The sequence below is a fragment of the Ciconia boyciana genome, chromosome 21 (assembly GCF_034638445.1).
Source record: "Ciconia boyciana chromosome 21, ASM3463844v1, whole genome shotgun sequence".
Lineage (NCBI taxonomy): Eukaryota > Metazoa > Chordata > Aves > Ciconiiformes > Ciconiidae > Ciconia > Ciconia boyciana.
The window spans coordinates 4,957,405-4,979,101 of NC_132954.1; the positions used below are offsets into that span (position 1 = coordinate 4,957,405).

Here is a 21,697-nt window from a genome sequence, read left to right on the forward strand (position 1 = left end):
CCTACAGACCTACATAAGCCAGGGAGAAAGACAGAAGAGTTGGGCAGAAGAACTGCCATAGAGACGAATGTTGTCTGAGGGAGAGCGATCCCTGCACCTCAGGTCCAAACTTGTCCTCTTGGTGCGAGAAACTCAGGACAGGGGAGGAAGTTTCCAAAACTGGTGACTTTTGAGGTGTTTGGAAATTTTCTGCTCCTCCCCTAAGCGTAGGTTTCCTTGAAGAACAGTATGTTCGCCACAAAAATTACAAGTGGTTTCCAGGGAAAACTTTGGAACTGGGTGAAGTCTCACTTTCAGTTTCAGATTATGTTTTTTGTTTAGATTGGGGGTAATGAGTATTTTCTTTTCAGACACTGCCATGCTGATTCAATTTTCCAAACAGGTGGTGAAAAATGTTGAAGGAAAAATTCCTCTCCTGCCCTTGGGTTTTACTCTGAAGACAGGCCCATACTGCACACTTTTGCCACCACAGTTACATCAGCTCCACCACCTCCAGAAATGAAGACATTAAGCCAAGAAAAGCAATCTCGCACTGGTGAAGACTGCACCTCCACTAGGAAGCTCTGCAGGTAGCCTCCTAAGTCAAAGACATTACTTTCTGACTGCCAAGCCTTGGGCTCGCACCTCTGAACTGCTACATGGAAGCCAGTAATTTTTTCTGTGCCTCAGTCCCCATCTGCACAATACCTGTGTACACATCTGTGTTGAGAGGGATATAGGGCTACGTCCTGGAGAAAGGACGAGAAATGCTCTGTGGGGTGTCGGCTGCCTCGTAAGCCGTGAGCACGTGTACAGCACCAAGCGCAGGGGCGGCAAGCTCAGCTGCAGGAGCAGTGCAGATAGCAGGTGCTGCCAGAACTGTCTGCAGCATCACGCCCTTAGCAAAGCAGAGAAGTTAATTAAATAGCAGGAAAGGAAAAGACCATTTAAAGAGCTGAGTCTGAATGACTAAAGGTCGTAGTCACTCATTTACCAAGATCTTAGGCAAAAACTCCTTTTAAAAGAATTTTTATCTGGATCATGTTCCTTTAAGAAATTTCTCAAATCATCCAGTGAGAACCACTGGGAAATGTCACTCTCATTCCCTGAGATTTTCAGTGTCCAGCATGTTTGTGACAACTGCCATCTCCTCTCCCTGCCTGCAACATTCTCTTAGGCTGAGCAGCCTCACCTAGCACAGGACTATGAATGCTGCTAGAGAAGAATGATTTTTGTCCTGCAGAAATTGAAAATTTACTTCCCAAAAAATGTTGAATTGGAACTTTCCAGTGTTTCAATAGAAAGCTTCTCCAAAAACATCTTGTTTCATTAAGGGCAAAAAAAGCTCTTAACATTTCAGAAAGAAACAAAAATGAACTGCGGAAGATTCCATGCGGAGGCTGTTCCAGAAGGCTATTTCACATTTGAAGAAATACTGAAAACATTCAGCCAGTCCTTCATGCAATACGGTGGTGATAGAAATGTAAGAGCACATCGGAAACGTTAAGCATGCTGCACTTATGGATCAGTGGTTCATTTCCCATTGTGCCACTCGTACCAGAAATGCCCTGTTAAATTTTTTAATATGTGGGTGTTTTCTCAATGGGATCAGTGGTCCTCCCAAGCTCACATCACGCAGCACACACAGCTCTGCCAGAACAACTACATGGGTGGGGTAAGAGCAAGAGGAAGGAGCTAGGATGACAGTACTTTATACTGCCTGTTGCTTGCAAAGGTTTCATAAAATCAAACCGCAGCCCAAACTGTGCCTTCCTCACAAGATTAAGACTATACTTCCTGCAGTGCCCCTCCTCAAGAAAGGAAGTATCAGTCAGTCTGACTCAGGAAAGGTCGCAGGGTTTGCTCTTGTGGTTTGAATCATCTGTTGCACGCAGAGAGGCAAGAGGTGGCAAATCGAGAGAGTCCCCAAGTATCATCGGTATGACAGCAGTATGCAAAGGTCCACCTACAGATGAGGCATTGTACGAAGGAATGACAACCCCATCCCAATGCATTTATGCTCCATATGAGTAAAACAGTGGGAGAATGTGGGCACGGTGGCATGATTTGCCAAACGATGGAGAGACACCAGTGGCGTTATCAAGCCCAGTCCTCTGCTGCAGCAGGCATCCTGGCCTGCAATCATGAAGTCATCACAGGCCAAAAGACCCAGCAGCATGCTCCCAGCACACCGACGGGTGCAACAGTGCTTCCTGCCCTTCACACACAGGTAACGAGTCTTGCTCCTGCCAGCATCTGACCCATTGCCTGCCTGGGCACACAAGGCCGGGGACAAAGGCTAGTCGGACAGGAGAGCAAAGCTTCGTTGTGTACAATGCAAACTCAGTGCCCACAATTAAAGGATGCTGTTGAAAATACTCATGTAGGCCACTGTACAGGAGGGTGCTAGGCGATGCAGCGGGCCGAAGGAGTTTTAGTGAAGCTTGCCAAGTTTTTAAATAGGTCTAGATGAGAGCCTGTGGCTTGGAGGAACAAATGTATTTTGTTTGATAGGCAGCGACACCTCGTGGCACAGGCCTCCCCCCCCCCGCAGTTTGCTGCCAAGAGTACACTTGTTTTTCCTGGGGCAGGTTCTCAGTCATGCTAAAATCAGGGGGAGTTTTGCCACAGAGTCCGGTAGAGCCCAGATTTCACGGCTGATGTTTCACAGGAAACGATGATGATGATAAGATTCACCTCCTGCAAACACTTACTAAAAGTCATACGTCATCTTTAAGAGAAGCTGCCTGAGGGCTCTTAGCAAGACCTCAATGAGACGGGCCCTAGAATTGCTTCCTATTTTGTTCAGGCTGCTACACGAAGCGTAAGAGCCGTGTGTTGGTACTAGCTCTGCAGTTTGGATGCTAAAGGGGAATAGACCTAGAACCCTCCAGATGCTTAGCTTTGTTTTTTTCCTTATAAAGGATCATAGTTCTTTTTACATGAGAAAGAGAAACCTCATAGAAATTAAACAGAGGTAGCAAAACAGCCAAGGAACAAGAAAAGTACTGGTAACAGAAGCCCGTGGTAAGAAGAAATGGAGAGTTTTGGTGAAAGTTGTGACTGAAGAAACTTGTAACTGCATCTCCTCCTGTGACTTGAATCGTACCATGTTCAGGGAAATGAGACATTTGATACCCTCCTGGTAAACATACAAGCTTTTGCCAATACAAACCGAGGTCCATCGGCTCTTCTCCCACCTAGTACCCAGAACCTGACATTCACAGGTACAGCAACAGGCCATCTGCTGGGCTTGGTGAGTTTTCCATCTGGGGAAGACCCAGAAAAGCCCTTTTCTCTATGCCGCTGTTATCTTCTGTGTGGTAACTTCATTGACCCCTTTCCTTTCCTCATGGCACAGGCCTGGAGGTGATTGCGATGGGGAGAGCAGGAGAGTAGACATGCCAACCAAACAGCACGACTGATGGGGCTATTTTTTCCCCTTCTCTCTCTGTGCACAGAATGCAATGGCACAGCTATTCCAAGCATGTACGCCTGGGCGCATTGTACTTGGTAGCATAGCTCAGGGCTGAACCAGGATATTTCCTGCTGTTAAAGGAGAAGCCGCTGCCAGAGCATGCACACACCATTCAGGGAGTCACACACGCACACCCGAGACTTTAACTGGTAGGACCAGAGTCCCTTCGCAGTGGCAGCTCCACTGAGCTCACGGGTGCCCCTGTTCAACTGCTCACTCACACACACACTCACTCTCGGGCGCCTTCTCTCCCTGCTGGCTCAACCTCAGGTTTCCCGAAGCAGAGTCTCCGATACGATGTACGCCAGATGAATTTATTGATTGGTACAGCAGTAAAAACAGCTCGAGCTGGGTGCCTCCAGCGAGGGACCCAGAACAAAGAAATCCTTGGGCAATTATACCCTTACAATTTAAATTCCCCTCCCCTCAAGAGACAGTTCGGACCAATAGTCATATTAGGGTCTGGGGTCTTCCCGTTCTTCATTGGATCCTTTCATTGTCTCTAGGCAGGCCGTTTCTTCTCTTATCTCTAAGATTGTAGCTTCTGCTGAGATTGTAGCCTCCTTATCTTTCTGGTTTGCACAGGTTTCGGGGGCCTTCCTTCATGGAGCTAAGTAAAAGTTCAATGTACGGTCAGTGAATCCGGGTGAAAGTTCACAGCTTGCAGCCTAAGGCTTCAACAAGCCTTGCTACTAATGCTAGGTATTGGATTCCGTTTGGGCTGGAAAGTGACTACTCCAACACCTGCTATGTTTCTGATACACACAGAACAAAACTGCTGTCTCCATGACTTTGCTTTAGAAGGACGTGTGAGGCTGTAAGATACAGCAGCAACTTAGGATCTGAGCTTTGCCCCAGGAGAGCTCTGGAGTTTAAAGGTACCACGTGCTGAAAATACAAACACCTCGAGAGTTTCACAGCTGCAATGCCAGGGCCAACAGCCAACATGCTTATCAATTAGGCAGTGCGGGGGCCAAGAACTACCTGTGTGTTGGCACAGTCCTGGCAACTGGTCCTGATCTTGACTGATATTTTTGGGTTGATGACAAATAATTGATACGTGGTAACTAAGGTATAAGGAAATGGCAGCACTGCCATTCAACAAAACCACAGGATTTATCGGAAGGATCCACGTCCTTTCATTTGCCCACACCGTGTACGGGGCTGATCCCTGTCCCATTTCTGCACTTTACTTCCCCCATCTGTAAAGTGGAGTAATTCCCTACCTTCTGAAAAACATTCTTAACCTGGTAACATAAATTAAGAGAAAGTTCTTGATCTCTTATAAACACAAGACTATCATAATATCAGGTACTACCGATGGATTACTGGTTTTTATTATTGCTAGGTTATTATCAGATGTCTCATGCAGTAAAACCTAATTTGATTTCTATTAATATTTCACATCCACATCGGTAAATTCCAAAGGTCAGTTTTTTAATGAGGTGCCTCACAAGATAAGGCTCACACTGTTTTCCTGTCTTCCTTTTGCACGTAGCCTGTGACAGAGATCAGTTGTGTTACACTGGAGGGCGTAGTACTGCAATCTTGACAACGTTTTTCTTTCATCAAAAGCACTCTTGCATCTGCTCCTTTCCCAGTTCAATGTGCAGTGCTATATTTGGGCCGTACCAGGAAGTGAGACTGTGCGCATATGCCGGTCATTAACTGCATGCTCCTCTGTAATTCATACAACTTAATAGAAGAAAACAACATGATGAAAAGGTAGCAAGAAAAGAAATATATTACAAGTGGAAAAGTTCTGCTTCAGCATGTCTACCTGGAGAATCAGAGTCCTGATGGCACTGTGCTTCCTGCGGCAGACTAGAGGTATGGTACAGCTATCTTTGGTACTTTTCATTTCACTATGCTATGTGGCTTTGCTTGTAGGAGGAAAGACATATACAGGTAAATTTTAAGCAGTTTTAATGGGAATGATTCACATAAAGTGAAATATTCCACTGTAAAGGAATGGCAATTTATTTAAAATCTGGCTATAGAATGTGTCTTGTGGAAGGCTAGCGATGTACATATTTACCTGTCAGAAACAATAAGTACCAAGGAAGTACAAGTGGCAATCCTGCGTGCTGCATCTCGCTGCATTCGTGGTAGGATCTGCCTTTGAAGGACTGGGATTGCATTAAGGGGTGTGACCGGCTGTGTCTGCCTCATCCAGGGCTAGGACGTGGGAGCGCAAGGGAGTCAGGCTGGAGTTTGTGGGGTTGTAAACCAGGTCACAGTGAAATCCAGTGAGACCATGGGGGAAGCCGCTCAAAATTATAGAATAGGATGGTTCACCGAAATGTAGGTCCTAATTCTAAAAGCTGTTGAGATGAAGATGTTTTATAAGAGATGAGGAAAACACAACTACATCACAGACATACCTGCTTCCATAGCCAATTTCCAATCTTAAATGAAATGAGCTGCCTTGCCTCAAATTTTGAAACCACCTTGGTCAAAACCAGGTGATATTTCCTATCCCCAAAGACATTTTAAATCATTCACATAATTTTCCCTTTCAATCAGGTCATGTTCAACTTTCCCCTCCTCAAAATGTTACACTACTGTCAAAGGATTTTGACATGATTTTGACATGGACTCCAGGAGAAGGCTCTCCACCAGATGTGACGTACACTGTGAGGTATGAAAGGTAAGCGCTTACAAAGGATGTCTGATTGAAAGCATGGCACAGGGCAGACATTTGCGAATGTATCTTAATCAATGTCTTTATGATGAGTGACCTGGCTGCATCCTTTCACCAAAACCAATCCTTATCCATCTGGAAAGTGCTTCAAACTCTGAGCAAGATTCAGTACCCATCCTCCAAAACACTTCCGTCTCTTGCTCTATAAATCATAACAAAACAGCATGTTTAATATTATGGTATGCTTGTTTCTTCTTTTAGCCAGGAACGCATGGACAAATGGATAAAGGTTCCTCATTGCAAAAATATTCACAGAACCTCTTGCAATCTGACTTGTGTGCTTCCAAACTTCTTTGTTAAAGTCCGGGCTCGAGTAAAAGCTGTTTCTGGACGATTCCAGTCCCCATGGGTAGAATCACAGTTCAAGGAATACCATTTGGATGGTGAGTGTCTGTTAGGTTACAGCCTGAATGAAAGTACATCCCAACAACAGTGTTAGCATGAGCAAATGAGTAGACCACACACCACAGAAAGAGAAACAGTAGCAAGCAGCTTTATGAATGACAGAGATTTGTGTGAGCACAAACAACAATGAGCCGTGATCACTTGAAAATAAATTTTGCAGCAAGTGTCAGAATTTGTTCATCAATGCTCTAGGTGAACTGGCTTCAAGCTTTCCACATACCAGCAGGGGTATGTTAGATAAAAAAGAAGTATTCTTTTGCCTTCCTCCTGCCTTCATGTCTATCACAAGATAACAGTTAAAAGTGTAGATCAGTCACAGAAAAGCATTACTTCTGTGGAGCTAAGACACAAGCAAGCACTATTCTCATGTCTGATTATTCAATTACAGTGGAACTGGCTCCCCCAGTGTTAAATGTGACTGTCAAGGAGAACTTAATCCATGTGAATGCCTTCTTCCCTTTGGCCACCTGTGTGGAGAGTTTCTCTTGGATGTATGACTTGAACCTTTGGGAAGCTGGATCTGAAGACAAGGTCAGTAAAAGTGGCACTTCTTAGATGAAACGGAGGAACGATGCCCAGCTTGAATTGAAATAGCTTCAAATTTCTGGGCAGGGACTGGATCCAAGGCCTGGAGAAAATGAAATGGCCAAACCAGAGTTAAACCAAAGCCAGAGAAAAAAAGTAGATGTGTGTGTGCATCCTTATTTTATTGGTAGTTCCCTATTTTTATCAGGAAAGTGTGATGAGGAGGCTACACTATAGTCAGTATAATAGGGCAATATCTGAGGTTTAAAACAACTAGTTCAGGTACCACTAACAGCGTGCCATGGCAGAACAGAGCACAGCACCAGTTGGAAATCCCACCCTAGAATCCATAAGCCCTAGGAGAGATGCTTGCTACAAACAGCAAGCAAGACATGAAGTGCCTCTCCATGCACCTTCTAACCACTGGAGCCACACACCATGATGAAGAGAATCATGGGCTAAAAAGGTAGAGAAATACCACTCAAATAATGAAAGAATCATCTTTCCAACCCTCTGTTCTTTTTGTTTCTAAACAGAAGCAATACGAAGCTATCTTTAGGAAGAATACAGTGACTATCGACACCACTGCACTTAGAGGCAACTACTGTTTAAGTGCCAGATCTTCCTTCCAAAGCATTGACTTCAAGCACAGCAAATTCTCACAACCAGTGTGTGTGCTATTAAATCACAAAGGTATGTCCCTGCTGAGAAAAGGATGTGGTGAGACATCAAATGGGATTAGGGCAAGTCAAACATTTCCATCAAAATTAGCTTTCAACCAAAAAAATGGGCTTCCTGTTAAATGGACTGGTTGGATTTTCTACTGAAAGGTGTCTGCTTTCTATGCAAATGTTTTCATTTAAAAAATGCAACCCTGAAATATTTCCTGAAAATTCTGAAATATTGTATTGAGTTATGCTCACAATGAAATTTTGGGAATATTCAAATTTCTCCTGAAAAATGTGTGAATAAAGCATTTTACCTGCTCCAAGTAAGCACTGGCTGGTATTAATATTTGTTTCTGACTGTGACTCTGAGTTAGAGTCTGATCTTAGGCAAGTCTGTTATACTTTCTCTGCATTTGTAAAATAAGGATCTTGAGCCTAACATTTTCTGAGATTTCTGAAAGAAAAGCTGAGTATAATAGCCCATTATTAGCATAAAATATACCACCTCCAGGAGATTATTTTTGTCTTTTTCTTTCTCAGCAGTGGAATGGAAGTTCCCATTTTCTGCCATGACCCCTGTGTTTGTCCTCCCCATCCTTCTGACAAGTGTCTTCATCATCTGCTTGCTGAAACAAGATGCTAAGCGAAAGAAGATGCCTCGTGCTTTGGTATGGCCCAAATGCTGGGGTCCCCTCCTGACACAAAGTCTTGCTGATTTTCAGAGGGTAACTGGGAAGGAGTGGGGGAGTTGGATGGTCTCTGCGCGTCTCAGTTTTGCATTCATAAGTCCCATTATAAGTAAGCTTTGATTCTGGCATGTCCTATATCCAAACTTTTATTTAAAAAGCATCACTAACTTACTGATCTGTGTATCTTATTTCTTTTCCCTGGTAGGATTTATCTCATTTAAAAGCTGCTGGACCAGCCTTTCACTGTGAGCCCAGTGAAAAGGAATTCTTCAGGGACTACCTTATCTGCACAGACAAGCCAACGTCACAAAGGAAGACAAACAAAACTTCAGCAAGAAACAACCTACCATGGATGGCTTCTTTCTTCTCATCATCATCATCATCAGAAGAGGAGGAGGAGGAAGAGGAAGAAGACAGCAGTACTTTCATCCCATACACTGAAATGCCGCAGTTTCCAAAGAGACATCTCAACTGTCAACCATCCAGAACATCTCAGGGGGAACCTAGCTTGGACTCCGGATCTGGAGGTCTCTCTGTGGGTAGTGAATCTATGCTTGACCTAAGTACCTTGGGTTTCTCATTCTTTCCAATGAGAAAGAATGAGGTGGACACCTCAGGATCCCAAGGAAATGAGAAGGCATCCCTTTCTCATAGTTCCTCTTTGGGAATAATATCCCTCACTGATGTGAGATTCCCACGTTCCACGGAACATGGACAGCATGATACAGAGAGGGATGAATGCATGGAAATGACCCATCTTCAAACACTGACGGAGGGGATTTGTGCCAAACTTCCAGCCGATGAGCACTACCTGCATAGGAAGGCTCATCATTTCACCAAGTATTACCAGAAATCAGTAGCTGATCTGCATGTCCAAATTGGTGAGATGTCACAGCTCAGCAAGGATCCCAGCACTGAGCTGCTCATTTCCTTTCAGACATTACAGGTGGCAGAAGATGAAGGTATTGCAAGTGACTGTGACAGCGATCATTTTACTGAAGGGACACCTCCCGCATCCACGGTGCTAAGTGATGCATTTGAAACGTCAAATATGGAGGAAAAATATGATCACAAGTTTAAATTCAAAGGCTATGAGCACACACATTACATGGGAAGGAGCTAGAGTACCCTAGCAGTTCTGTGGTGTGCCCGCAAAATGCTAGAGAGCTCCAGCTATCCAGGCAAGGATACCTAAACAAGGACAAGGACAAAAAACTGATAGTGGTGCTTTTTTTATTTATTCATCTAGACAGAGTTTTTTCTACTAATGTCTGGCCTATTAAGGTATAGGGCTTTAGGGACACAAAAGGTGTATTTTTACTGCTAAGTAACTAATGTACATTCTCCATCCCTCTGTACAAGTACAGCTGCGGTAAGGTGTTAAGGCTCTGGTATGAGGCACACTATTCAAACCCAGCCAGGGGTAAGCCATGCGGTGATACCTCATGTAGGTATCACACAGCAAACACGCAGTGCCTTGTGTTCACTTGAGATTTCAGAGCAAGGTAACTTTTACATGTGAGTTATGAAAGGCAAAACCACCTCTGAGACAGCAAAAACACAACCCGGCCCTGCGTGAAACCATCAGCTGGTTCTGAAAATGCAGAGTGTTGTGCCTGCATGTTGATTTTGAGCCAGGATGAACTGCTAACATTACATTTGCTTCCCTCTTACTGCAAAACCACACCCCTGCTTGACTGGAAATACCTTACAGAGACATTTAACAACCTTTGCTTTTTGTGGGATGAAAAGATCTCCACCTCAACCTACAGAGATCACCTTCTGTGTTTCAACAGAGCGAACTGAAGTCAAACTGATAAATGATGTGCAGCATGCTTGTTTATTATTTATTTTTTGTTTTATACAAATATACTTATTGATGCTGAAATTCCCCCTGCTGTGCAGAATGTCTAAGAGCTGCTTTATGCAGAGGCAATAATATTTTGATATATAACTCCATGTGTGTGTGGTTTTATGTTTCCCAGAACTACAAAGGGTGGCTGCAGCTCATCCTGAAAAACATTACATTTTAAAACAGGGCTCAATCATGGGCTTCCCATTCTTAATGCTTTGGTTTGAGTGCAATCCTATGAGACTTCCCAGCCAGGTCTCCCTCTCTGTCACTGACAGACCAGGACTGTGACCATCTCTCCGAGCAAAGAATCAAATCAGAAGTCCACCAGCAAAAGGCACAGGAGACATAAGGCCTCTCTTCACTGGTCAATACTGACCTTTTCAGTGTATTTTGAATTTGCACTCTTCACATCTCACAGAAACATACTCTCCCATTTTATTCCAGTAAAAGGACACACAGAAGAGCAAAGCATTAAAAGAAAGAGGAAGACACACAACAGCCATTCTCTGCATTCAGAGAGAGTTGTCTCAGATGAGGGAAGGGTGTTGATGGAGGGTATTAAAGCTGACTTCTTCAGAGAATCAGGAGAACAACATCAGAAAAAGGTAGGGGGTGATAGGAGGGGTTGGGAACTGCTTTGAAAGAGGAGAGCAAGATGTACTAATTAGGTCCTGAATTAAAGTAAAAAGGGGAGGTAGCAGAAAAGATTAATCAACTAGATTTTCCCTTTTTTTTCTTACGTCCTCCGCAAAGTGTCCTTAGGCACGTTCTGCATTGTAATCCCTCCTGTTCATTTAGAAAGATACAGATCATCCAAATACAATCACCATCCATTTTCTTGTGCAATCAAGGAAAAAACCCAGGCTTTGACTTACAGGAAGCTCTGAAGTTGTGTAACCTCTACAAAATTATTTTGACATGTCACAACTTTGCAAACAAGGCCTGGGATCACTTCTTTGTCTTGTCCAGCTTTTCTCAGGATGGAAGCTGGGGGAAAGGCTGCAGGCCAGATGAGCTGTACTGGTGGAGGCAGCATCCTCCTCCTCCATGTTTTCTTTCATCAGGGCTTGAGACCTGCTTTCCACTGCAAAAGGGTCAGGGACAGCCAGAGCACAGTGCTCCCTCTTCCAGAGCCATCAGTCCATATCTTACACCTTACTTAACAGTTGTAGCTGTGTAATGAGAAAAGCAGCTCTCCCCTCTCATTGGAAGAAGCATGACCCAGTCAACCAAAAAACCTGGACATTGCTCATCTACTGGACAACTGCAAGAGCTGGAATCAAATCTCCTACATCCCTGGATCAGCAGTCACTAGGCTTCATGCAGTCTTCACAGAGTGGGGCTCTGCAGCCTGAGCCCTGCAGCAGCTCAGAGGACATAACCACCTTGGTCTTTTTGGCCTTAATCTACTACCTTCACAAATCTCTGGCACGCAAGATTTTTCTCTTCTTTCCCCAGCTGTGCCAAGTTATAAGCAAAGTTCCATGGAAAATCTGTGTTATGAACCTCTGGTTTTGTCCTTAGGAACTAACTTCTGACATAGACTTAGGCTCTACAGTTTGGAAGTTGAAAGCCAAGTGTTTAATTTTAAACTTGGAACCAGACTTCTGGAGATCTTCAGGTACCTAAAGATTCAGAGAGGTGTTTCCTGGGCTATTCAAAAGGTAACATCTCTCTAGAAATAAGGGCAGAAATAAAGTTTTAAGTTATATTCTCAAAACTAAAGTCTCAGGTGCACTACAGTTTCCCTCACCTCTGCCCTATCATGGGTCATCGTACAGCAGAAGCATGAGGCAGTGACGTGAGGGAAGGAAAAAAATGGAAATACTTTAGCAAGCTATTCAGGAAACACCCTAACAAAGAGTTGTACTTAATTAGATGGAGGCCATACTGGTGGATAGGTGTGTCTTGTTTAATAAACCTGTGAGGCTTCTGCATTTGTCCAAGTGAGATAAGAAAGACAAAATGACAGCAATGCATCAGTGGCATGGTTTGAAGCATACAGCCCCATTAATATCAAAGTAGGGCAGGGAATAGAAACAACTTCAGGAACAGAAGATCCATGAGATTAAGAGGTAAGCAGAAGGGGTAGTAATTTCTATCACATGTTTGGCCACAAGGATAGAATACTGAAAGTAGCGTGCTTTCAGCTTCAGAAGCACACAGGGTTTGTGTTTTGATTGTGTGATGTTGCTTATGGGACTCACTTGTAATAACAAGAAAAAAATCTAGCATTTAGGCACTTTAAATAGGCTTTAGACAATATAAGAGCATTGCTCATAAGGAATTTGTCTAATGCACAGTTGTCCTATGTAGCTTAGGGCAGATATTTATTAAAGCTTTTCTAGGGCTGAAGTGATCACAATTTGAACAGTTCTCAGTGCTCAGAAGGACAGTCCAGTTGGTCTTGCTTTGGTGGAACCTCAGCTTTATGCAATGGTCCAGTTAGTCCTAGGCAAAACTGAGGACTGAGGACAGGACTTCCCCATTTTGTGAACAGTTATGACTGTGGGATAAAGTAAGCCAGAGAAATAAGCCAAGGAGGTTATCCAGTTTGTGTCAAGGGAACAGCTATACTATAAAAATTGAAAAGCAGTGTCTAAGGGAGTTTCCTAAACCTCAAATGCACGTTGTATGTGTGAAGCTTTCTCTGCCTAGGACATCTTGGGTAAAATAAGCAGCATGCAGCTGTACCAGTTCTTCAGATGTTATACACATCTGGTGGTTCTAAATATGCATCTCCTGCAGACGGGCAATTAGTTGTCACTTTTGACCAAAGAAGGAAATGTCTCTCCCTCTTCTGAGAAAAGCCTGAAAATGTAACTTAACCACACCCTAAAAAACTAAGAATGCTATGGAAAAGGAACTATATCTCTTTCTTGTTTTCTTTCTTGTTTAGATTTCATACAAACTCCCAGTTCTTACCATATGGCATTCATGATACTCAGAACAGAGTTATATTGTAAGCAACCACAAAAATGAACTGTAGGTTTCTCAGAGCAGCCTCTGAGAAAAGCCATGGGACAACACATGCTCCTCCTACGGAAAGGCTACCTCCTTTCTACATCAAATGAGAGAACCTCTGCAGCCACCTGGTCGTGTAGAGTCATGGCAGACTTGAGGAGCTCGTGCTCTGCCCAGTATGCAGCAGGGCTACATGCTGGTCATTTGGCTCTCATCCAAGGCCAGTATGAACAAAAAAAGAGCTTAAAAACTAGTGATCCGGCTGACTTTCATTTTAAGAAAGTATTCAAAGGCATTTCTTAAGGAAATAGGTGTCTTGCTTGCAGCAGTTATAAAACCAACCAGGTGCACAGCACTAACTTTTGATTTCTAGAGTTTTAATAAGTCAAAGTTACCTGACAAGAAAAGCAAGCCCCAAAACTGAGAAACTTCAGTGAGGGCTTTCAGGCAGGAAAATCTTTATCAGCAAAATGGTATTTGGCTCTCTTTCAAAAGCTGGGGATTTTCTAAGCCTCTGGCTTGTGCACCTTTGTACAGTTAGGTGTGCATACTCAGAAGGGGAGAGGTGCTCCTGTTGTCACTCTTACATTCTCTCTTACACATGCGCACACATCTTTAGCTGGTGATCTCAGATCCAAATGCAGGCGGGACAGTAGCTCTGCAGCCTGTTACTGGGCAACAAACCCAACCTGGCCTCACAAACAAGGATTTAGCTCTTGTAAAAGGTGAATCACCTGCACACAGGATCAACTGCCTGCTCTCCCAGTCCAGCTTGCATAGTTATTCATGAAGCAATTTCTGATCATCTTGGCTGTATTTTCAGTGGTCGGTAAGTCCTGACTTCTCCTTTCCTATCACTGATAGTGGTCGTTTCTGTTTGATCCTGTAGTATGGGAGGTAGTTCAATCATGTTTACTGAAAAAAGATCTAAAGAATGAGCTGTTGTCTGAGGTTCTTCAAAAGGTGTCTCCTGTGTTGTGCTCTCCCTTTAATATTTTCAAAGTACTGTTGGTGTGCTCAGTGCTTTAAGGATTAGTAGGGAGAAGAAAAGATTCCTTTACTTCAAAGCGTTTGCCACTGATGTGTTGCAACACAAATCCTACAGGAGTAAAGGATATTCATTGACTACAGAGGGCTTTGGATCAGTCTCCCTGTGTCTTAAGTGGAGACACAAATGAATACAAGAACAGCCCTGATTTTAAAAGAGGTACAAACAAACAATGTATCTCTAAAAGCCATTTAATCCTACTCCAGATGTGGCAAACTCACTCCTGGGTGAATCAAGAATAAACTTGCTATGTTTTCAAATGCCAGTTTTTCAGCAAGCAACCTTATCATTCATCTGCTCTTGTATCCGTGATTTTGTGTCCTATACTGTAGGGAAGGCACCTTCATAAACTTGTAAAACAGAGGGACTTTCACACTGTGAAATACCCCTGTTTTTCCCTGCCCACACTTGACTGTGCTTGTGTTACGCTGCTTTGCATAACTGTGTTTTAGTATGGATAAATACGGGAAGACGGAGATTTCCTCCTGATATGATCAGAGAGTATTGGTGATTCAGTTTTCATGGTGCCCAGACAGGGAAACCCACCCACTTTACACTGACTGCTGCATTTCTGCGTCCTCAGGAAGACTGTACTGAGCTTTGCATAAGCAGAGGCAAGTGTTGAACTGCAGATGAGGTCAGGACAAAATTTGGACTAGACTACAATCCATTTCTGCATTGCTTCTCTGACAAAATGCCATACACAACAAGATCGAGAACTGGATCTATGCCTTTCTGCCTAATTCTCCTCCTATACAGCAAACTAGTTTAAACTGCTGACACTCAGTTCTCCTCCATGGAGGCAGCGGGAGGGAAAGCTTGGAGTGAGGATCCTGGAACTGGTGTGGTTTAGTCCCTGCTCTACCACAAACTGCTCAATGTGATCTTGTCCAAGTCAACCCCATTCTGGTCCTCAGTTTTCCCATCTGTAAAATAGTGCTACTTTTACTTGCTTATCACATAATTTTTTCATGGGGGGGACACTCATTGATTTTGAGTGTCCATCTACAAGCACCATAATGGGACTGTTCATTTTCAGCAAGTGCAGGCTGAAGCCCATGCAAGTTCAAGGTGTTTATCAATATTGCAAAACAAGAGTTGAGTAATGTATAGATTATCTATCTTTGTGTCTATAATTTGAATTTACAGAGCTTATCAATTCTGAAGGTTACACCCCGAGTTAGAAGGTCTTGTGAATCAGCCTTGAGAAAATTTTGCACTGTGTATTCTCACGACAGGAGAGAGCCAAAAGTCTCTAGGATACTCTTCTGCAGCGCATGCTCAGAGCCAGTTTGCTGCACGTTGATCATGGTGCTATTCTGCCCTACAGAGGCAGCTCAGACCAGAGGCACGTTTGTCAGGGGCAAGTGACATTTCTGCTTACCAAAGCCAGAACCCATCCTCTGTGGGGAAGAGACACAGGGCTCAGAGAGCAGGGAGCTGAGTTGTTTGCCTTCAGCCTGGCACACCCAGATCAGAGTCCAGGCATCAGGTCTTTGTGTGTCACTCTGTACAGGCAGTCTCCCTCCAATAAAACAATGTGCATGAGAGGTTAATGGCAGTCACATCTTCAATGATGTGAAACCGATCTCAGCACATTAATTCCCCGAGTATGGGCAGAAAGCAGACATTCATAGACACGAATCTAGCCTTGAAAACAGGTGGTTGTTCTTAGTTTTCCAGACATTAACTGCTTTAAAAGAAACCTGATAAGGAACTCAAAGATTCTCTTCTGACTCTGAGTTTTTGAAGTCTTTCTGTAAAAATTCCTGACTTAGATTTCTTTGGGATGAGTCAACAATCTGCAAGGTGTATACAGTGATGTGTGCATGGTTTCCTGTTCTGTTCAAGCTTCTGCTTTGAAGCCCATCTCTAGCAAACAGGAATTGGCGTGCCTGATATTTCTGTTCACTAAAAGGCTGAGCAGCATTTGGACCCATATTCACCTGAGGGCTGAGATGCCACAATATGCATTTTAATACTAGTTTCTTTGCTCCCCCAGGCATTGTGACTACAGAGAGGTCATCATGTCTGAAACATGCAGCATTTTCTTCTACAAACTTTGAGAACATCCTGACATGGGAAACTGAAGCAGATATTCCCCCTGACACTGTATTCGATGTCCAATATAAACAGTATGTGAAGTTTGCTTCTTTTTGGAGTTCTGTTGTTCTTAGGGCTACTGTTCTCAGACAGAGAAGGGCCAAGAAAGAAAAGTAGATTTTGCTGCTTCTGCTGCTTGTTTTACTGTTACAGAAATGGTTCTGCTTAGACAAGAATTCAGTAAAGAACAGGATTATTTAAACTGGTAGATGGTGCAGAGTTAAGCAAATACTTTTACATCTTGGGTTGCCAGCTTTACTCCATTACTGAGCTACTCTTTGCCTTCTGCAACTTCCTTCTCTCTGTTCTGTAGTTTCCTCACCTGTAAATACAGGTAATAGCAATTATTTCCCTCTGGTTCGGTCACTAGAGCTAAGAGAAATCAAACCAATGCTACACAATAGCTTTGTTGCCTTTGGGTAAGTCTGCAAACTCTGCAGCGAACTTGCATGCAATCATTCAGTGTCAGAGCTGGGCAAAGAACTCTGGAGTCGCCAACTCGCAGGACTCTCCTGTGTGTGCCTTGAAATAAGCTGCACTTCCTCAAGGCAATATCCACACAGAAGCCATCAACAGGAACAGATTAAGGGCTGCAGTCCAGGGGAAGTTTCTCTGCCATTACATTCCCTGCCACTTGCTAATTGCAATAACAAATTTAAAAGCTACCAAGAGTTGGCAAAACAGCCTGTTTGGATCATTCTGGAGAAGGGTTGTATTGCATCTGTTCTACCAAACAGACTAAAAGCTTTTTTTGTCCTAAGGTATGGAGAAAAATCCTGGCTTAACAAGAGTGAGTGCCAGAGTATCACGCAGCCTTTCTGCAATCTCACTCGTGAAACAGAAAACTTCACGGAGCATTACTACGCCAGGGTGAGGGCCACTGGCCAGAACTACTGCTCCTCCAACTGGGTGCGCTCAGAAAGATTTGAACCCAGAAAAGAGAGTACGTACCGCTGCTGAAATCTATTAAATCCTGTTTGCTAGGGATTCATTCCAAGTCTCACTGATGTTTAGGACAGCATTTCCTCTGATTTCAGTATTGCAAGTCTCTGTCCTTGATAGGACGGGAGTGAAGGCCTGAAGAAGGCTTGTTATTGGGCAAGGAGGCAAATGAGCAAACGGGCAGGGCCTTCCCTGAGGTCTGACACCAAAGTGGGGTTAGAGGAGAAAAGGAAAAGCCAGATGTCCTTGAAGGAAGAACTGCTATTAAGGCTGACTAGAGGCAGAAGGAAACTAGTAAGAGACATGATGGGCAACCTGAGGACAGTCAGTAATACAGTCATAGAAGCGATGAAATGTGAACTCCTGAAAATCAGGATAAGCAACCATACCAATGGATATTTAATGTTCCCAACCCCTAAGTGAGCTCTACTGCAGACATACAACACAGCCTTTGGCAATTCTTATTGGCTCTGTGACTAAAATTTTCCCACTGCATATTTGTCAATAATTCAAGGTGGCATTAGCAGTTAATGATTATGAAAAGCCTTCAGATCTGTGCATGAAATAAGCTATGAAAGAGCCATAAGTTGTTTTGATCATTAAACATTCACTTTTCATTGCAGCATAAGCATTAGCACCCATGGTGAGGTGATCCTATCCCCCAGAGCCATTATTTTCAGTTTGATGTTTTCAAGCTACATGGCCTTGGAGGAATACTGAATGCTGCTTTGGGTTAAACTTATGTTTAAAAGTTGGGTATCATCACATATGCTTTCCACTGAAGATAAGTGTAGATACAAAAGAGCTGAACTACTCTGAAGACAAAATCTGATGTAGAGTGGGAATAGGAATTACGTAGCAGTTAACTGAGTGCCCTGTGGTGGGATTTCACACTCATCACACACGCATGAAGGAGGATGTCCCTGTGCAGGACAACAAAGCAACATAGAAGCAGTGAGAATTTCTAAGGACAAACACTGGCTAAAGGTGGCAGAACCCTGAGGGAAGACAGTATCTCCAGTTGCCTGATTTTTCCTATGTTCAGTGAAATACGACTCAAATACTTTTTTGTATATAAACAGAAGTAATAATTTACAGTGAGTCTGGGGTGTGTGTATAAGATGTGTATAAGATGATCTGATAATGTATCAGCTTTAATCTTAACATCTGACACTTCCTGTTCTGTCTTTTGTAGCTATTATTGGAGCACCAGAAGTGGAGTATATTCCTTATGTACGGTCCATAAAGTTTCTTATATGGCCCCCCTATACTCCACTGAGAGGTGAGGATGACCGCCAGCTAACCATAGAGGACATTTATAGCAAATTTGGTGCTGTTGATTATCACTTAACAATATTCAACCGAAGGACACACCAAAAGGTAAAGCACAACCTCAGGCCACTAGCCCACTGACTTTTGTGAATCACATTTTGCGTAAGATGGAGAAGGACCTCAGAGCTTATACATGATGGTTGAGATTTCTGATGTACCAGGGAAAGTCTCAGAGTCTTTGACTCTCAGTAGACAAGAGGAACTTTAAGCATTCCTCTAAAATTCTGGAAAAGAAACTGGAGTTTCCCAGGGTACTGTATAAGTAGCAGAAAGTCAAACGACTGGTGACTAAAAAAGGGAATGTCTTAGTTCAAGTCTTAAGGAACCGAAATGCAAAAATTAAATACAGTGACAGTAGAAAGCAAATTATATATTTAGAATTCCATATATACAGCATTATTATAGTCCTATAACACCTTATTAGTAAATAATATTTTATGCTGAATTTTACAATCTGATTTGAAGAAATTGTATGCATTTAATCTTTCTAAAATACAGAATTTGTCTTTATTTTAAATAGTGGACAAAGAATGAGCACAACAAAGAATTTGAAGTTTTCAACTTGGACCCAGACACTGAATATAATGGAACAGTATACATGTATCTCCTCCAGAGAAGCAGCAAAGCTCAAGTATTTTGGGTTAAAACACTAGCAGGTATGGCTGTTAACTCTGCTTATTTAGAAGTCCAGCTGGGATATCGGATACACAAGAGACTGATTTTCAGCTGGTATAAAATAACATAGTCTTGCTAAAGATATTGAAGCAACACTGTCTTTCCTAATTTAAAAATCTAGTCCTATGAGACTAGACCTATAAGACAATTTAGCTAATCCAATGCAGTTTTTCTAATCCAGCTCTCTGAAACTACATTTTCCACTTGTTCTCTTCCCCACTAACCAGACAACACGTGGCTTCTCTACTGTTTCGTGGCACTCGTGTTCTGTGCTGGCCTGGTGGTTGCTGCAATTAGCTATGTGATCTATAAGTACATCAAGCAACACAGTGCACAGCCGATGTCTTTGGTAAGTGTTCCTAAGCCATTGCAGGAAAACTTTAAAATGCTCGGGACTACGTGCATGCACCTACATAGCATTGCTAATTGAGGAGGATGAATGAGCAGACAAGCGTTGTCTAGGCAATCATTGCAGACTACTGGCAGTTTAAATCTGGTCATCCTGCCACAGGTAGAGAAAATTTCTTACAGGGAGTTGTAAAGTAAGACAGCAAAGATGCCTGCAGATTTGAAGAATCTTGGTTATTCTATTAAAGGAAACTAACTGTGTATATTGTCCGTAGAGGAGAGCAGGGTTCTATACTAATATGCCAGAACAGCTCTCAAAATCACAGACCCTCAGACATTCCCCTTCTTTCTAAAATTTTCAAAAGTTTTTTAAGATTTTGGTTTCCAATTTTTAAGTGACCCACTGGCAATTTGATTTACATATTTTAGGATTACACCGTTGCCCTGATGCATAATGAGAGACATTGGTATTCCTTTGAAGGGCCATTCCCCAGGAAAAAAAAGAGTTCTTTTGTCAACAGGGCAGATCCCTGGTGGTTGTTACTGGCTTTTACTGATATTTCTCCAAAGAAAATTTTAAAGAATCTAAAGCAAACCTTCAAGGTCACAGCTTCTTGTTGTTAATTCATGTTTGTCTATCTCCTTCAACAGGACTTCAGAGGGATTTCATCATTCCAGCCTCTTGCACTGACAGTGGAACATATTATAAAGCCCATTAATTTAACCAAACCTTCACTTCTCATCCCTGAAGTGCAGTTACCACAGATCAGCCAACATTTGGACAGAGCACTGGAGCCACCATGGTCTTCCCATGCACCAGAAACTGCCTATCAGCAACAGACAAATGTACCAACATTCCAGCTGCCCACTCAGCCACCCGGCTTGGCAAGCACAGCTCCTACTGGTTACGCTCCTCAAATAGTTGAGCAAAGCGTTCCTACAGCTATGTCCAGCCAAATTCTGCCCCTAACCTACGGGGTGTGCGTCGAAGGCACAGACGATGTTGACAAGAATTTGCAGCCAAACCAAATGCTGAAGGAAGTTTCTCCAGATAGTTTTGTTGGTGGAAAGCTTGTAACCCAGATGCTGGGCAAGAGCTGCAGCCACTGGAATTACAAAGAACAAAGGCCAAACTTGCCATTGTGGAACAGCAGTGACACCAGAGAGTCTGTTCTCTTACAGGGGAGCCCTGGGCAAACACAGCAACTGCTGTTGCAGACTGACGGGATGGAAAATAAAGTGCCTGTATCCCAGCTGGCACTGTCTTACCTGGAACAAGGAGGATGCTATAGACGACAGACAGCAGAACTGCCACTGTTATGGTCTTCAATGAAAGTTGACACAGACTATGTTCCAGAGAATGAATCGCTGTCATCTCTATCAGCAACCCTCCTTTTCTCAGTTGGTACTGGAAACAACTTCCCTGGAGAGAAGAACACAGAGCGGTGGATGTTGCCAGATTCATTTTCACGTTCTACAAATAAATTGCAGTTCCCAGAGACTCAAGAAACAGAAATGTTAACAGCAGCAAGGGAGCTAAGCTGCACAAAACTGAATAATGTTGTGTCCCAAGACACTATCGTCTCAGACCAGGACAATGGCACTCCTCTCACTATGCTGTTCAAAGATTTGGACTTAAAAGTACTGTGGGATCAGGATGAAAACACAGAAATTTATTAGGATGACTTAATGATATTAAAATCCAGATTATGTTTGCTTGCATGAAATAGCAGCCTACCCTGCAAACAGTGCAATGCAAATAAACACAGCTAATCTTGGATGTATTAACATGGCACAGAGTTGTCAGACTGTTTCCACTATTGTTCTATCATGGAGATAGTTGCCTCCACTGATATAATTACTTCTTGGTACGCTCCAATACTGTATCTTTGCACTTAAATAATAGGCCTCTATTTCTTGCATATTCTTCAAATTTATTATGAATTGAACTACTTTAAAAGTTGAGTTAAGATTCAGGTTCA

At 43.0% G+C, this 21,697-nt stretch overlaps 2 protein-coding genes and 1 long non-coding RNA gene across 5 annotated transcripts in view; 2 read left to right on the plus strand and 1 right to left on the minus strand.

The window, feature by feature from the left end:
• Positions 1–5,171: 5,171 nt before the first annotated feature.
• Positions 5,172–9,859, plus strand: IFNLR1 (interferon lambda receptor 1). Its single transcript, XM_072885402.1, has 7 exons — positions 5,172–5,287; positions 5,984–6,107; positions 6,363–6,544; positions 6,955–7,097; positions 7,628–7,784; positions 8,300–8,427; positions 8,654–9,859. The coding sequence occupies exons 1-7, from the start codon at positions 5,230–5,232 to the stop codon at positions 9,569–9,571; spliced, it is 1,710 nt and encodes a 569-aa protein (XP_072741503.1). The 5' UTR covers positions 5,172–5,229; the 3' UTR covers positions 9,572–9,859.
• LOC140662213 (uncharacterized) overlaps positions 6,953–21,697 on the minus strand; it is a 57,049-nt gene continuing 42,304 nt past the window's right edge. For all 3 annotated transcript variants that reach the window (XR_012046013.1, XR_012046014.1, XR_012046012.1), the window contains 2 exons: positions 20,985–21,138; positions 6,953–7,194 (listed from right to left, as the gene is read on the minus strand). This is a non-coding gene — a long non-coding RNA (uncharacterized lncRNA). The remainder of the gene's footprint in view (positions 7,195–20,984; positions 21,139–21,697) is intronic.
• On the plus strand, positions 14,054–21,395 carry IL22RA1 (interleukin 22 receptor subunit alpha 1). The gene is made up of 8 exons (XM_072885392.1): positions 14,054–14,096; positions 16,318–16,450; positions 17,180–17,361; positions 18,556–18,740; positions 19,213–19,348; positions 19,419–19,421; positions 19,595–19,716; positions 20,367–21,395. Exons 1-8 carry the CDS (start codon positions 14,054–14,056, stop codon positions 21,393–21,395), a joined length of 1,833 nt encoding a protein of 610 aa, XP_072741493.1.

Excerpts from the sequence above, each read along its gene's own strand:
- IFNLR1 (XM_072885402.1), top strand. The coding sequence starts at position 5,230 with ATGTCTACCTGGAGAATCAGAGTCCTGATGGCACTGTGCTTCCTGCGG. Across the intron at positions 6,545-6,954 it reads CAAGGAATACCATTTGGATG|TGGAACTGGCTCCCCCAGTG; the intron begins GTGAGTGTCTGT and ends ATTCAATTACAG. Across the intron at positions 7,098-7,627 it reads AAGCTGGATCTGAAGACAAG|AAGCAATACGAAGCTATCTT; the intron begins GTCAGTAAAAGT and ends GTTTCTAAACAG.
- IL22RA1 (XM_072885392.1), top strand. The coding sequence starts at position 14,054 with ATGAAGCAATTTCTGATCATCTTGGCTGTATTTTCAGTGGTCG. Across the intron at positions 18,741-19,212 it reads ACCGAAGGACACACCAAAAG|TGGACAAAGAATGAGCACAA; the intron begins GTAAAGCACAAC and ends TATTTTAAATAG. Across the intron at positions 19,717-20,366 it reads GTGCACAGCCGATGTCTTTG|GACTTCAGAGGGATTTCATC; the intron begins GTAAGTGTTCCT and ends CTCCTTCAACAG.